This window comes from Dermacentor albipictus, chromosome 6, assembly GCF_038994185.2.
Source record: "Dermacentor albipictus isolate Rhodes 1998 colony chromosome 6, USDA_Dalb.pri_finalv2, whole genome shotgun sequence".
Lineage (NCBI taxonomy): Eukaryota > Metazoa > Arthropoda > Arachnida > Ixodida > Ixodidae > Dermacentor > Dermacentor albipictus.
The window spans coordinates 46,393,684-46,407,655 of NC_091826.1; the positions used below are offsets into that span (position 1 = coordinate 46,393,684).

The following is a 13,972-nucleotide window of genomic DNA, read 5'->3' on the forward strand; positions in this document are numbered from 1 at the left end:
ATACATCACGTAAATAGTCGCCAGTGCGGGCACTATCATGGACAGTCGTTGATTAGCTCAACCAGTTCTTTTGAGAGAATTTAGTGGAACTGCCTGTATCGGCTTTAGAATGGGCTATTGGCTTACGTTTTCCCCATAAGGTCGAATTATTAAATACCCTTTCATACATCACGTAAATAGTCGCCAGTGCGGGCACTATCATGGACAGTCGTTGATTAGCTCAACCAGTTCTTTTGAGAGAATTTAGTGGAACTGCCTGTATCGGCTTTAGAATGGGCTATTGGCTTACGTTTTCCCCATAAGGTCGAATTATTAAATACCCTTTCATACATCACGTAAATAGTCGCCAGTGCGGGCACTATCATGGACAGTCATTGATTCGCTCAACCAGTTCCTTTGAGAGAATTTAGTGGAACTGCCTGTATCGGCTTTAGAATGGGCTATTGGCTTACGTTTTCCCCATAAGGTCGAATTATTAAATACCCTTTCATACATCACGTAAATAGTCGCCAGTGCGCGCACTAGCATGGACAGTCGTTGATTAGCTCAACCAGTTCTTTTGAGAGAATTTAGTGGAACTGCCTGTATCGGCTTTAGAATGGGCTATTGGCTTACTTTTTTCCCATAAGGTCGAATTATTAAATACCCTTTCATACATCACGTAAATAGTAGCCAGTGCGCGCACTAGCATGGACAGTCGTTGATTAGCTCAACCAGTTCTTTTGAGAGAATTTAGTGGAACTGCCTGTATCGGCTTTAGAATGCGCTATTGGCTTACTTTTTTCCCATAAGGTCGAATTATTAAATACCCTTTCATACATCACGTAAATAGTAGCCAGTGCGCGCACTAGCATGGACAGTCGTTGATTAGCTCAACCAGTTCTTTTGAGAGAATTTAGTGGAACTGGCTGTATCGGCTTTAGAATGGGCTATTGGCTTACGTTTTCCCCATAAGGTCGAATTATTAAATACCCTTTCATACATCACGTAAATAGTCGCCAGTGCGGGCACTATCATGGACAGTCGTTGATTAGCTCAACCAGTTCTTTTGAGAGAATTTAGTGGAACTGCCTGTATCGGCTTTAGAATGGGCTATTGGCTTACGTTTTCCCCATAAGGTCGAATTATTAGATACCCTTTCATACATCACGTAAATAGTCGCCAGTGCGGGCACTATCATGGACAGTCGTTGATTAGCTCAACCAGTTCTTTTGAGAGAATTTAGTGGAACTGCCTGTATCGGCTTTAGAATGGGCTATTGGCTTACGTTTTCCCCATAAGGTCGAATTATTAAATACCCTTTCATACATCACGTAAATAGTCGCCAGTGCGGGCACTATCATGGACAGTCATTGATTCGCTCAACCAGTTCCTTTGAGAGAATTTAGTGGAACTGCCTGTATCGGCTTTAGAATGGGCTATTGGCTTACGTTTTCCCCATAAGGTCGAATTATTAAATACCCTTTCATACATCACCTAAATAGTCGCCAGTGCGGGCACTATCATGGACAGTCGTTGATTAGCTCAACCAGTTCTTTTGAGAGAATTTAGTGGAACTGCCTGTATCGGCTTTAGAATGGGCTATTGGCTTACGTTTTCCCCATAAGGTCGAATTATTAAATACCCTTTCATACATCACGTAAATAGTCGCCAGTGCGGGCACTATCATGGACAGTCATTGATTCGCTCAACCAGTTCCTTTGAGAGAATTTAGTGGAACTGCCTGTATCGGCTTTAGAATGGGCTATTGGCTTACTTTTTCCCCATAAGGTCGAATTATTAAATACCCTTTCATACATCACGTAAATAGTCGCCAGTGCGGGCACTATCATGGACAGTCATTGATTCGCTCAACCAGTTCCTTTGAGAGAATTTAGTGGAACTGGCTGTATCGGCTTTAGAATGGGCTATTGACTAACTTTTTTCCCATAACGTCGAATTATTAAATACCCTTTTATACATCACGTAAATAGTCGCCAGTGCGGGCACTATCATGGACAGTCATTGATTCGCTCAACCAGTGCTTCTGAAAGAAGTTAGTGGAACTGGTTGCACCAGCATTTGTAGGGGCTTGCCTTTCTTTTTCCAGATGATCGAATCTGGAATACCCATTTATTCATCGGGCAAATATGCGTCAGCACAGGCACTGGCATGGACAAAAATTTATTGCCCCAAGCAGTGCTTTCGAAAGATGTTATAGTAGAACTGGCTTCGGCGAAATTTTAATGGGCTATAGGCTTGCCATTTTTTCCCAGAAGATCGAATCTGCAAATATCCTTTTATTCATGGCATAAGTGGGCGTCAGCACGAGCACTAGCAGCGACAGTCATTGATTCGCTCAACCAGTGCTTTTGAAAGAATTTACCTAAACTGGCTGTAGCAACCTTAGAATGGGCTATTGGCTTACGTTTTTATGCGAAGAATACTAGCCGCACAACCACGGTCTTCCTTGCTGCGCCGCGCGTGGCCGCGTAGCTACCATATGACGTCATAACAGCTGCAAAAGCGGAGGCTCAACTCGTGCGCTCGCTTGCGGCCGCGTAGCTACATAGCCGGGTCTCAGCTCGTGCGCTCGCCTGTGGTCGCACAGATGGTACTGCGGCCTAACTCCCGCTCCTCCCGCTATACCAGGTTATCAATACCGCTATACCAGCGGTATAGCGGTATTGGTAGCGGTAGAGCGTATTTATTGGTTTGAAAATAAAGGAATCAGCAGAGTAACGCATGAGTTGTTTCTTCGTCTAGCCGAACCATATTTAGCCAAGCAACAGCTGTTCACCAGGCTAAACAGTGGTTCAACAACTAAAATAAAGGCTAGTATGCTTCGCATCCTGGGTTTAACCTTAGCTAAGTCACAGCCATATTTTCTCAAACGATCGGATCTACATATATCCATTTATTCATCGCGGAAATAGGCGTCAGCACGAGCACTAGCATGAACAGTAATTTATTCGGTCAACCAGTGCTTCCGAAAGAAGTTAGCGAAACTGGCTGCGCCGACATTTTAATGGGGTATATGCTTATCTTTTTTTTCCATGAGATCGAATCTGCAAGTATCCGTTTATTCATCGTATAAACAGGCTTCAGCTATGGGCAGTCATTTATTCGTCCATCCAGTGCTTTCCAAAGAAGTTAGTAAAACTGGCTGTGCAGACATTTTAATGGGATATAGGCTTACCTTCTTTTTTTCCAGGAAATCACCAGCATGGGAAGTCACTCACTCATCATTCACCTACCGAGCGTTTCCCAGAGACGGTCGATCATGACCAATTCGAACCGAGACATTGACACTGCCCACGGTGTTCCCACAAAATGTCGCACGCTTCCTCATATTGCCGTAAGATTTGGATCAATGGCCTCTAGAGATTACTTCTTAAGACCATCCAAGAGGCACCGACTGAATACATCTATACTCGGTTTTAGAAATCACACGCCGGTATAGGCGAACAAACATTTATGTGCAGAGATCAAAGTCTTGATGTGTAAATTCGTACAGGCAAAACGAGAGAAGAACTGGAAGTTCGCATAGGTGGCCGTCGGAAAGATATTGCGTAAAAGTGAAAACTCTCGAGTACTACACGTGTCATCTATCGAGGGCCTTAACAGAATAAACTAAGCTTAGAATGGCTGAAGGTCGTAAATCTGAGTTGGAAACAAATTGAACGCTTTTATAATGCAACGCCCGTGGTTTATCTAAAATTCAGCTTACGCTTTGTTTTTACGCATAAAAGTGTAATTCCTGCTGCACTGCTACTTATTTTACATATACTTACTGTGGACCCGCCGCGGTTACACAGTGGATGTGGTGTTAGCGGCTAAGCACCAGGTCGCAGTATCGAATTCGGGGCACGGCGGCCGCATTTCTATGGGGGCGAAACGCGAGAACACCCGTCTATATAGATTTAGGTGCACGTTAAAGAACCCCCGGTGGTCAAAATTTCCGGAGTCCCCCATTACGGCGTGTCTCTTAATCATAAACTGGCTTTGGCACGTAAAACCCCATAATTTAATTTTTTAACAAATACTGTAAGCGCAACACATGCCTGACATTCATCTTCTTCATGTCTAAGTCTCATCATGCACTGTAGATCTTGCTCATCCGTACATATCATCATCAGCTGCACAGATTGATCTGCGTGCTGGCAGCTTGAGCTGGGCTGGAATGAAATGGTTCCTTATAAGTGCTAGAAGGTGCTTTTCGCTCCCCGAGGCCTTTGGCAAGTCCTCACTGGAGATCCGTTAGGGTTGTCGCATGTAAAATCACGAACCATGGTCGCTCAAGCGAATCCAGGCACCTCCGACGCAACTGCTCCACCGCAGCCCTCGCCATCCGTCGTGGCCATCAACAGCCGCTAGAGCAGCTGTTGCTCTGAAGGCGGCCTTTCACCTTCGCCTGAGATGATGTTTCTTGGCTTCCGATTAGACTGCCATCCTGAATTCACCTTGCATGGTGACGTGGTCTCAAACAAAATTGGTTTTAGTTTAAAATCCTAATACGCTCCAATTTGAAGCAGCACACAGTACTTCCATGTATTTCGGATTAACATATTTGTACTTACAACATTGCCTCTCAGTTCATGGAAACACGTATTTTCACGCACTAATTATATGTTCAACATTCACAAACTCAAGATCTAAGGATAATCGACCTCTGTGGTTATAAAACCCACGCAGCACTAATTTGCAGTTAATTACGCATGCTACCATTACGTTGTACGCTTCAGCACAAATTGACATCTCTAATGTACCACGTGCTCAACCATGAAGTGTTCTCATATATATAATTAGTACATTTAGTTTTATCAACCATGCAAATACAAGATTTGCATTTGACAACAATTTATTACTTCCTCGAATAAAGTCATTATGGAAGATTTACCACACTTTTTCTGGGCATTAAATACTGTACCAAACTGTCATCTCATGAAAAAGTTTCGCACAACACTAACCTTCAAGCAAGAGGTCACATGACTAGAACTTTATTTGAGCCCTGAGGAACTGAGATCAAGGGGAGCCGAAGGCTGCCCAAGATCAAGTCGGTGACTCCACCCACGATGGGACCGGGAGACGAAGTCCCGCCGCAATGTCGTGGGCCCTCTGGACAGCCCGATTCAAGCAAGAAGTCACGAAATTTTCGCTACACTACTAGCTAGAGATTCACTACTTCTAATATACATTGTAACGATATTTAGTATAGAGTTTTCAATGTTTTTTCCATGCTATGCGCAATTTCTACCTTTTCTTTTCTGTCTTTTGTTTTAAAATTTTTACTTTAGCTTCTATTGTCTATAACTCATTTGTTCGTATCACGCGTGCACTTCAATTGATGTACACATTTAGTGTTCGTAATTACTATGTCAACCCGGTTTACTTTGTTGTCATTGTAAGGTTGCTAATATTACTGTAATTACTATGTTGCTAATTATTCACACGATGTCCCCATTGAGCATTTTGTTAACACCGTGACCTGCTCCTGCAATTATGCTTAATGAATAATATGAACTAGAGTTCGAAACCATGAAATGCATGTTAGAAAATTCAGAATGCCAGGTGGTCATTTAGTAACAAGAACGACGCAGACGCATTTATCGTCCACAAACGATCACTGCGAGTTTCAGTGGAAATTTCAAAGCGTTGTATATACCAACCTTCTTTTCTTGCGTGTGTCCTGGCCCACCTAGTTCCCCCTCAGAGCATGAGTGATTATTTTGTCCATTGCACTGCATTCGTCTCCGGTGCGTAAACAGATTAAGGCTACCTCCATTTTGCGTATCCTATCCTCCGTAGCAGGTGCGAGTCAAGACACATCATGGTTATCAAAATCATCATCATCGTCGTAATCTGCACGCCCCAGGGTCACTTGTTTCTTGTAAAAGAAGGAGAAGAAGACAGTACGAATACCGTCGGCGTGAAGATTGCGCGTCTGCGTCAAACAATTCCGGAATTAAACGGTTCCAGTCACGTAAGTTTCCTTCCGCTTATATTCACCGGTGTATTTATATTCTTGGCGGCTAGTGCCACACAATTTCTGGCCCAAGAGTAAGTCTCACCATTTCTATAAGAGGGGACCAACAAATCAAGCAGGACAGCTGTTTTCTGATAATTTTACATGCATTCCTTTGCGTGCAACTCACAGCCCAGGTACGCGGCTGCCACTTACGTTACTGTAGTCGCCCCCGTTTTGAGGCAAGCGGAGGCCGAAGAGACAAGGTGTGCACAGTTCTGGACGGGAGAAGGACGACGCCGGCCCTCTTCAGGGAGCAGTGATGTACTCCCGGGACATGTCACCCAGAGGTGACGACTACTACGGCGTCCACTCCTCACGACGTGGAGCCAACGGATTTACGCGACGCGAGCGGCGGCTCATCCCAGTGCCACGACGCAGGGACACCTACAAGTCAGTGGTTCGATCCACGTCGGTCATCTTATTCACTGCGAGCTGCCCTATGTTGAAGCTAAATTGAAGGCGTAAGATCGAACAAAGGCACACACAAAGCCTTCGTTGGCTTCGTTGGTGGGCCTTCGTTCTTTGTTTGCGTGCGTTTTGTACGCTGTAGCCAAGTCATCTGGTCATTCTGGCTAGTCGTTGCGCAGTTTGATGAGTAAACGACACGAAAAAAAAAAGGCGGTAGCATCGGTTCTTTTTACGATTCCCAAGAAAGGAAAAGAGACCAGAAATGTGAATGCTGGAAATGTGCAGCGACGAATGGCAGCCGTCAGGCGCTGATAGAATCTGCGAAGCTACTTTTGAAATTTTCTCGAGAACTTGAACTTAGCAGCTGCTGCCTTGGTAATTCCTGGCTGCTTTCATGCTGTAGTGATATAGAGCGCGAAAAGAAGAAGTAACTACCGGGAAGACAAGCGGTTCGCGTTTTCTTGATGAAAACTGCACATGATGCGCACGTAGGCAACCCTCTATACTTGTCATATGGCATTAGATTATTGATAACTACGTTAACAGCGGTTTGCTACTATAGGGAGCAAGAAATTAAGCTTCCTGCCGCATCGATTCATGTCACAAGGGCACTTTTGACCACGGCCGAACCAGATCCGGATAGAGTGTTGCTACAAGGACATTTATGATCGCGATTTTGCTCAATCCGGATTCAATAATTCGTGATCGAGCTGTTTGATTGCGATGGTAGGTGTCGAGGGCACCCTAAATGCTGAATAAGCTCAAGCGAACATCCGCTCATGTATTTCCGTGGCAAGGCCTTAAGCGAGTGGTGCGATTTCATTTTTCCTGTTCAGTGTGGGATCCAGGTGTGTTCACGAGGTTAACATGCGTTACCGAATCGCACGTTCGGCCACTACTTCGGATCATTTTTTCCAGCCTCCTTTTGAGGAGGTAGTGCTTACCGCAGGCGTAGAGCCTTCTGACAGGTAGCTCACGTACTTGTGGAAATCCATCGCAGAAGATGCCATAGCGCGAGGGAAATGCTTTGCCGACCAGCTCTTTGCGCACATCTCGCAGTTCGCTCGACGCATGGCCGGTGACGTCACGCTGAACGAAACCGGCCAGTACAGATGACAACACGTATACGTCTGCTCAGTACATGTGTGCTGTCCTGTGTTCACCAATGCCGGTGGATGACCCAGATTCTCTGAAATGAGTGTGCGGAAGCACGGTTGGTCTGCAGCGCTCAGCCTGCGTTGCAGGAATCCCTGAGAAAAAAGAAAAACACTGCTGGAATAATAGCACCAGTCATCTATAGTCTTCTCGTACCCGCCATGGTAGCACTGGCTATGTCGGTGAGCTGCTTAACAGGAGGTCGCGGGCTCAAACCTGGCTGTAGTGGCCGCATTGCGATGGAAGCGGAATCCCAGAATGCTGGTGTACCATGTAATGAATGCACGTTAGAGCAGCCCTGGTGGTCATAATTATTCCGCACCACTAAGCTACGATCTCGCGTCGTTTTGAGAAGTTAAACGGCAAGGTAAAATTTTAATAGCCTTGTCGGGACAAGAAGTCTGTTTCACGGGTCCGAACACAAGATTACTCTCCAGTCACAAGCACTTGCCCAAAATTGGCATGTCCTAATTAGATAGGCTAATTAAGTTGCGCCAAGATGACGCATTTACATCTATAATTGGTTTTGCTTATGTACCAGAATCCTTTCCTCTCGGATACACGTTTAAAGCTGGCTCACTTAACCTCTAGCCCAGTCGATATCGGTCGCCTTACGGCCTGCGCAGGGGATGCGGTTCTGACGATGGGGCAGCTAGCGAGAAATCCTTCAGGAACGAGCACCGCCGGCAATCATCCTTATCACACCAGTCTTAACGTTGTCGTAGTCAATCTCTCCCCAGTTACCGCAGTCCCCGGCGAAAAAATGGATGCCACCTACAATTTCGGCAGCAAATTCTAGTCCCTGCAGTAAACTTCTACAACTTCTCTTCCTTTGTTGGTTTTTACATACTACAGGAAGATGGTGGTTCACTAAACGAGTGTGTTCACGATAACTTATCACGGCAAGCTGCTAAAAGGCTACCATACCAGTGGTTTACACTGTCAATAAACTTTAGTTGTCGGTCAGCGCTAGCATGCATTTTTGAAGTGCCGGTCTTCGTCCCTTAAACACTGGTGCAACTTACCTTTAGAATCAGCCTTAGTTTGGCATGTTGGCATGCATTCACAGAAATAACAGAGCAATTCTTGTCTGGACCTTTTCTCGGCCAATCTGTTGGCGTCAGGTTTTCGCACAATATTACGTAGAGGTAAAGTGTCTATGCGAGTTCCCTAACGCGAGTTGTGCCGCATAGGGAAGGCCGGGGAATGGTTCTCCGAGGCTCCGTCTCGAACTTGGCTCCGCATGAAACGTGGTCACGTTTACACGGATAACGCTTTGTAGAAATAAAATACTCCTATAAAATGTTTTCTTTCACCGGTTTGACAACTTTCAATAAGGTTTAGATACAGCGCATAAGCAAGCGCTGACAAACAAGAACAGATAGCTAACTATCGCAAAGTGAGCCCAATCCTTATCGTCTGTTCTGCAGTTTTAGCGTTTTTATATAACCTTACATCCAAGCACAAGTCTTCCTTATTTGACAAAATATGTTTTTACGTAGGCTAACAACATCATCATCAACAACAACAACAACAGCTCTTGATGTGCTGATTTAGTAAAGCACGAACCAGTGTGACAGATAGAACGGTTCTAGCCAGTCGCGCCTTCAAGGTGTCTTGGCTCTGCGAGATCGATGCCGATCTGCAGACATTGCATCCAGACATTCCCATGCATACATATAAGAGCGGCGCACCGCCAGTTTTCGCTCTAGGTATTATAGTAAGAAACTCTAAAGTCTGCGTCGTTCTTTCGCTCATCTTTCTAGCCACTTTCTAGTCACTGTGTCGTACACTTCCCTAGAGGATTAAGGTGAACAAGCTAAACATCAGCCCTGACGAACTCAATACCTCTTGTTGAAAGCGGTAGATCAACGCCGACTCTCGTTCCATTTTTAGACCACTAGTAATCACTCGAAGAGTTCGTGTTCCTGCGGGCCCCTTTGTCCTCCGGGCTATAGACAATCACGAGCACATCCCGTTAAACGCAGTCGAAGGTTTTTACACAGTAACGTTCCAGATACCGGGTGACAAAGTCTGAACAATCGCCGCACAGGCGAGCACATGTGTACCCGAGGCGGGTGGTGAGAGTGCTGCGTATGCATGTAAAACTTTCGCGATCGTTTATGCATTCCAGTCACGACATCTCCTGCTACTCGTTCGCCATGGTGTTCCTGGTGTTCCTGGTGGTGTGCATGGTCCTCCTTGCCATGCAGGGAAGACTGCAGGGAAAACTGCAGGGGGCCGTCCAAGACGCGGACGCTGCGGCCTCTCCCTTGCATCGCCCCGCCAGCCCCGGGCATGACGGTGCATTAAAAAGCCAGGTTAGGCTACTCATTAGGCGTCTAGAAATAAACCCACCCTTTAGGCGTTTCCTCTTGACAATGGGCGGCTTGTGGTAAGCATTTTGACTGAGTAAACTTAATCATGGCTTGCTGAATGTGTTTTGATTAGGTAACGGTAAATTGCTGTGCAGTAGGCGATCGAGCCACGAAGACTGATAGACGCGCTGAGGAACTCGGCGAGGGCATTTGTCCCTGGTAGTGGATAATCCACAGCCGGAAAACGTGCTGCAGTGATTCGTGCAAGCAGCCCCAGATCAAGCAAGCATCGTTAGGGAAGTGATAGCGAAATGCAAGCAACCCATGTGGGACCCAATGAAGGAGATATACATAGTGGTGATAATGGGTGGAGCAATTGAGGAACTGCCGGGACGGGGGGGGAGGGGTGCAGAGGACAAACAACCAAAGGGGCTAACGACCTGCGGAATGTTTCAAAGGAAATGCAAATCGCATTGTGCACGGTGTCAGAGACCTAAAGGCGAGGTCATGGAATTGAAAAGAGAGCGCTTGCAGCAAACAAGGAGATTTGGACGCTAGCTGAGGCAATGAATTTTACAGTCATTGACGTCAACGGAGAAGTTCACCGAGCAGGCCGCGAAGGCGCGTTGGAGCGTGGCGGGATTCATTTTAGTCAGAGTGTAGCAACACTGGTTGGGCGTCGATTCGCGGCACGGGAAGTAGCTTTCCCAGGCGGGCCCCACGCAATCGGGAAGGTAGATTATGTATGGGATGTAGCGACCCACCAACGTGGAGCATAACTGAATCAATCAATCAATTATGAGGCTTTACGTGCCAAAACCACTTTCTGATTATGAGGCACGATGTAGCGGAGGGCTCCGGAAATTTCGACCACCTGGGGTTCTTTAACGTGCACCTAATTCTAAGTACACGGGTGTGTTCGCATTTCGCCCCCATCGAAATGCGGCCGCCGTGGCCGGGATTCGATCCCGCGACCTCGTGCTCAGCAGCCCAACACCATAGCCACTGAGCAAGCACGGCGGGTCGAGCATAACTGAATAAAAAGGAGTTAGGAAAAGGCGCACAAAGCAAAACTAACGAGGTGGTAAAATTTGTTGCATAAACATGTAGTGTGGTCGCAAGCAGGACAAATGGCTGGGAATTCAAAGGCAGCTGAATGAATCAAAGTGTTAGCGTCTGTGCCTTGAACGGAATGCGACCGGAACAGAGTAGATATAGTTCTGAGGAAGAGAAAAAAATATTAGGATGTATATAAAATGATAGAATAAAAAGAACGTACAGCATAACTGATTAACTCAAGTACGCTAGGTATGATTTCTCACCGCTCATGTTCAATGGGGCCGCCAATAAATCACAATTCGTCTTACGTCTATAGGTCGAAAGTAACTTAGTTAACTTAATTATGGTGCTTTACGTGTCAAAACAACAATCTGATTAGGAGGCACGCCGTAGCGCGGCACTCCGGAAATTTGGAATACCTGAGGTTTTTTTTTAGCGTGCACCTAAGTCTAAGTGCACGCGTGTTCTCGCATTTCGCCCCCGTCGAAATGCGGCCGCCGTGGCATGGATTCGATGCCGCGACCTCGTGCTTAGCTGCCCAACACCATTGCCTCTAACCAACTACGGCGGCTTACGCCCATGATATCCACGAATTAAAATATGTTATGAGAAATAGTTAAAATTCTAAAATAATCGATCAATCAGGAGGCCCATGATATGGCGGTAAGGTTAAACCTTACTGTCCCGACATGGGAGCCGCCTACGTCAACCTAAGGGTTGATCTTCAGGACATTGAATAAAGTTCATCATACCATACCATATGATACCATACCATACCCAGGCCCGTCTTCACGAACGCTTGCATCGACAGTCAAGAAAGGCCCCAACGCGCAGGCAGCGACCGGTACAGATCGACGCCCCAGACTTTCATCGGCGAACCACCTCGGCTGCGGGCCCGCATTCGAATGCACCGGAGCGGAGTACCCCGCCTTCACTTGGGCGAGACCGCTCTCTCAGCACCGGCGAGATCTCGCACGTGACGTGAGTTCAGTGTGTTATCACTGGCTGCAATGTAATTTCGGAATGCCAATATGTGGCGCGCGAAAAACCGAGCGATGCCGTAAAACGTACTGACCACAGACACACACTGCGCTTTTGTCAACGACAATTTGTTTCTTTAATGCGTTATCATGAGGAGTGTCAAAGCGCAAGAACGTGGAGTGTATATATATATATATATATATATATATATATATATATATATATATATATATATATATACATATATATATATATATATATATATATATATATATATATATATATATATATATATATATATATATAGTGTGCGTGTGCTGCCATCTCGATATACCACATAAAACACGTTAAAACTCAGTAGGCATTTATTCCCACTGATAGGGAACGTGAGCCTGTCCTCCGGATTTGAGGGCAGTCGAGAAAATTTGAATCAGTGTGCGCCACATGTTCAGGCGTCTGAACAAGTGGCGTCGCCGCGAAAAAGCAGGAAAGACGTACAATAAAGAGAACACTATTTTATAGGCAAAGCTTAGGTTGCAAAAATACTTGGAGATTCGTTCGAGTAGTGCGAATAAATGCAGCTGCGAATGCAGACAGTCTTCCTGCACTATGTATGTATGTATGTATGTATGTATGTATGTATGTATGTATGTATGTATGTATGTATGTATGTATGTATGTATGTATGTATGTATGTATGTATGTATGTATGTATGTATGTATGTATGTATGTATGTATGTATGTATGTATGTATGTATGTATGTATGTATGTATGTATGTATGTATGTATGTATGTATGTATGTATGTATGTATGTATGTATGTATGTATGTATGTATGTATCAATCAATAAAAAAATATAGAACGAACTATGTGACACCAGCCACATCCACGTTTCAGTATGTGTCTATTTCATCTGTCCATTTCCCTGTATACACTCAACTGTATACACTCCCTGAGTTGAGTATACACTCCCTGTATACTCAACTGTATACATGCGGCACTTCGGTAATTACACCGACGGGAGGCGCCGTTATCCATTTACATAATCGGTATTCAATCACACAAACTGAGGTGCTGGTTAACTTGTTTAAGTGATGCCATAAGACCACTGAAGTCAAGAAAAACACGGAGTAACTTATGTGTCTAATTAACTGCAACGTAGAAATAATCAGAAAAAGGGACAATAACGGTAGAAGAAAGTACAAGCAGGGAATTTCTGCCGCCTTTTAACTGACTATTCGTTGCTCTCAGCACGCTTTCTGTTTCGATGCATTTGAATCACATCGTGCATATTTTTCGCAAGGGCTCCGCTGTATGCTTTTCAGGACGGCATTCACTGTCGAAGAGGAGGAGAACGGTGGGCTTGAAGCATCGCGAATGCCTCCGCTGGCGCACTCGGCCGAGACGCCCTATGGTGGTAGCTACAAGCCCGAGACGGGCGTCGCGGAGGCCATACCAACGCCCTCGACTAATGATCTCAGAGTCACCACTGACAGCGTGGTTAGGCTCCATCCGCTGCCGATCGACACGCCCCCTGGCAATGGAGAGCGGGACAACGATGAGGGATATGTCGACGGATAGAGTGTCGCCAACGATGACAGCGACCATGGCGTCTAGGACAGCTGTCCTCGCTGCTTCACAAGTTTCACGTTTTCGTCACGCGGTGTACCCCGCGTTGAATGTACACATGATCGCCTTCTCTCCAAAGAACTTCGAATAACTGAAGGTTTACATTCAACCCGTTTATGTCATATTCCAGAGTAAAACGTTTGTACTCCAATAGTGTAGAAAGTATAAAGCGTTGTGTCTGATCCGAAAGGCCTTCGAGTTGCCACCAACGGGAATATACATGTTTCGAAACGACTTCTTCGCAAGAATATTCGTTAAACTACAACGACAACAGCGCAAATTGCGGTGTTTAACATTTTCTAGTACTACACAGTGCTTTATCGAACTTAGGGCCCACGTTAGTGCTACGCTTATTATTAATTTATTCATTTTTTTTCCATTCTCCTCCACTTTTGGCAAGATTCGTGCCGTT

At 45.5% G+C, this 13,972-nt stretch overlaps 1 protein-coding gene across 1 annotated transcript; it reads left to right on the forward strand.

Moving 5' to 3' along the window:
• Positions 1 to 5,886: 5,886 nt before the first annotated feature.
• LOC139046862 (uncharacterized) lies at positions 5,887 to 13,697 on the forward strand. The gene is made up of 5 exons (XM_070520783.1): positions 5,887 to 5,962; positions 6,137 to 6,397; positions 9,705 to 9,891; positions 11,729 to 11,928; positions 13,257 to 13,697. The coding sequence occupies exons 2-5, from the start codon at positions 6,267 to 6,269 to the stop codon at positions 13,510 to 13,512; spliced, it is 774 nt and encodes a 257-aa protein (XP_070376884.1). The 5' UTR covers positions 5,887 to 5,962; positions 6,137 to 6,266; the 3' UTR covers positions 13,513 to 13,697.
• Positions 13,698 to 13,972: the final 275 nt, after the last annotated feature.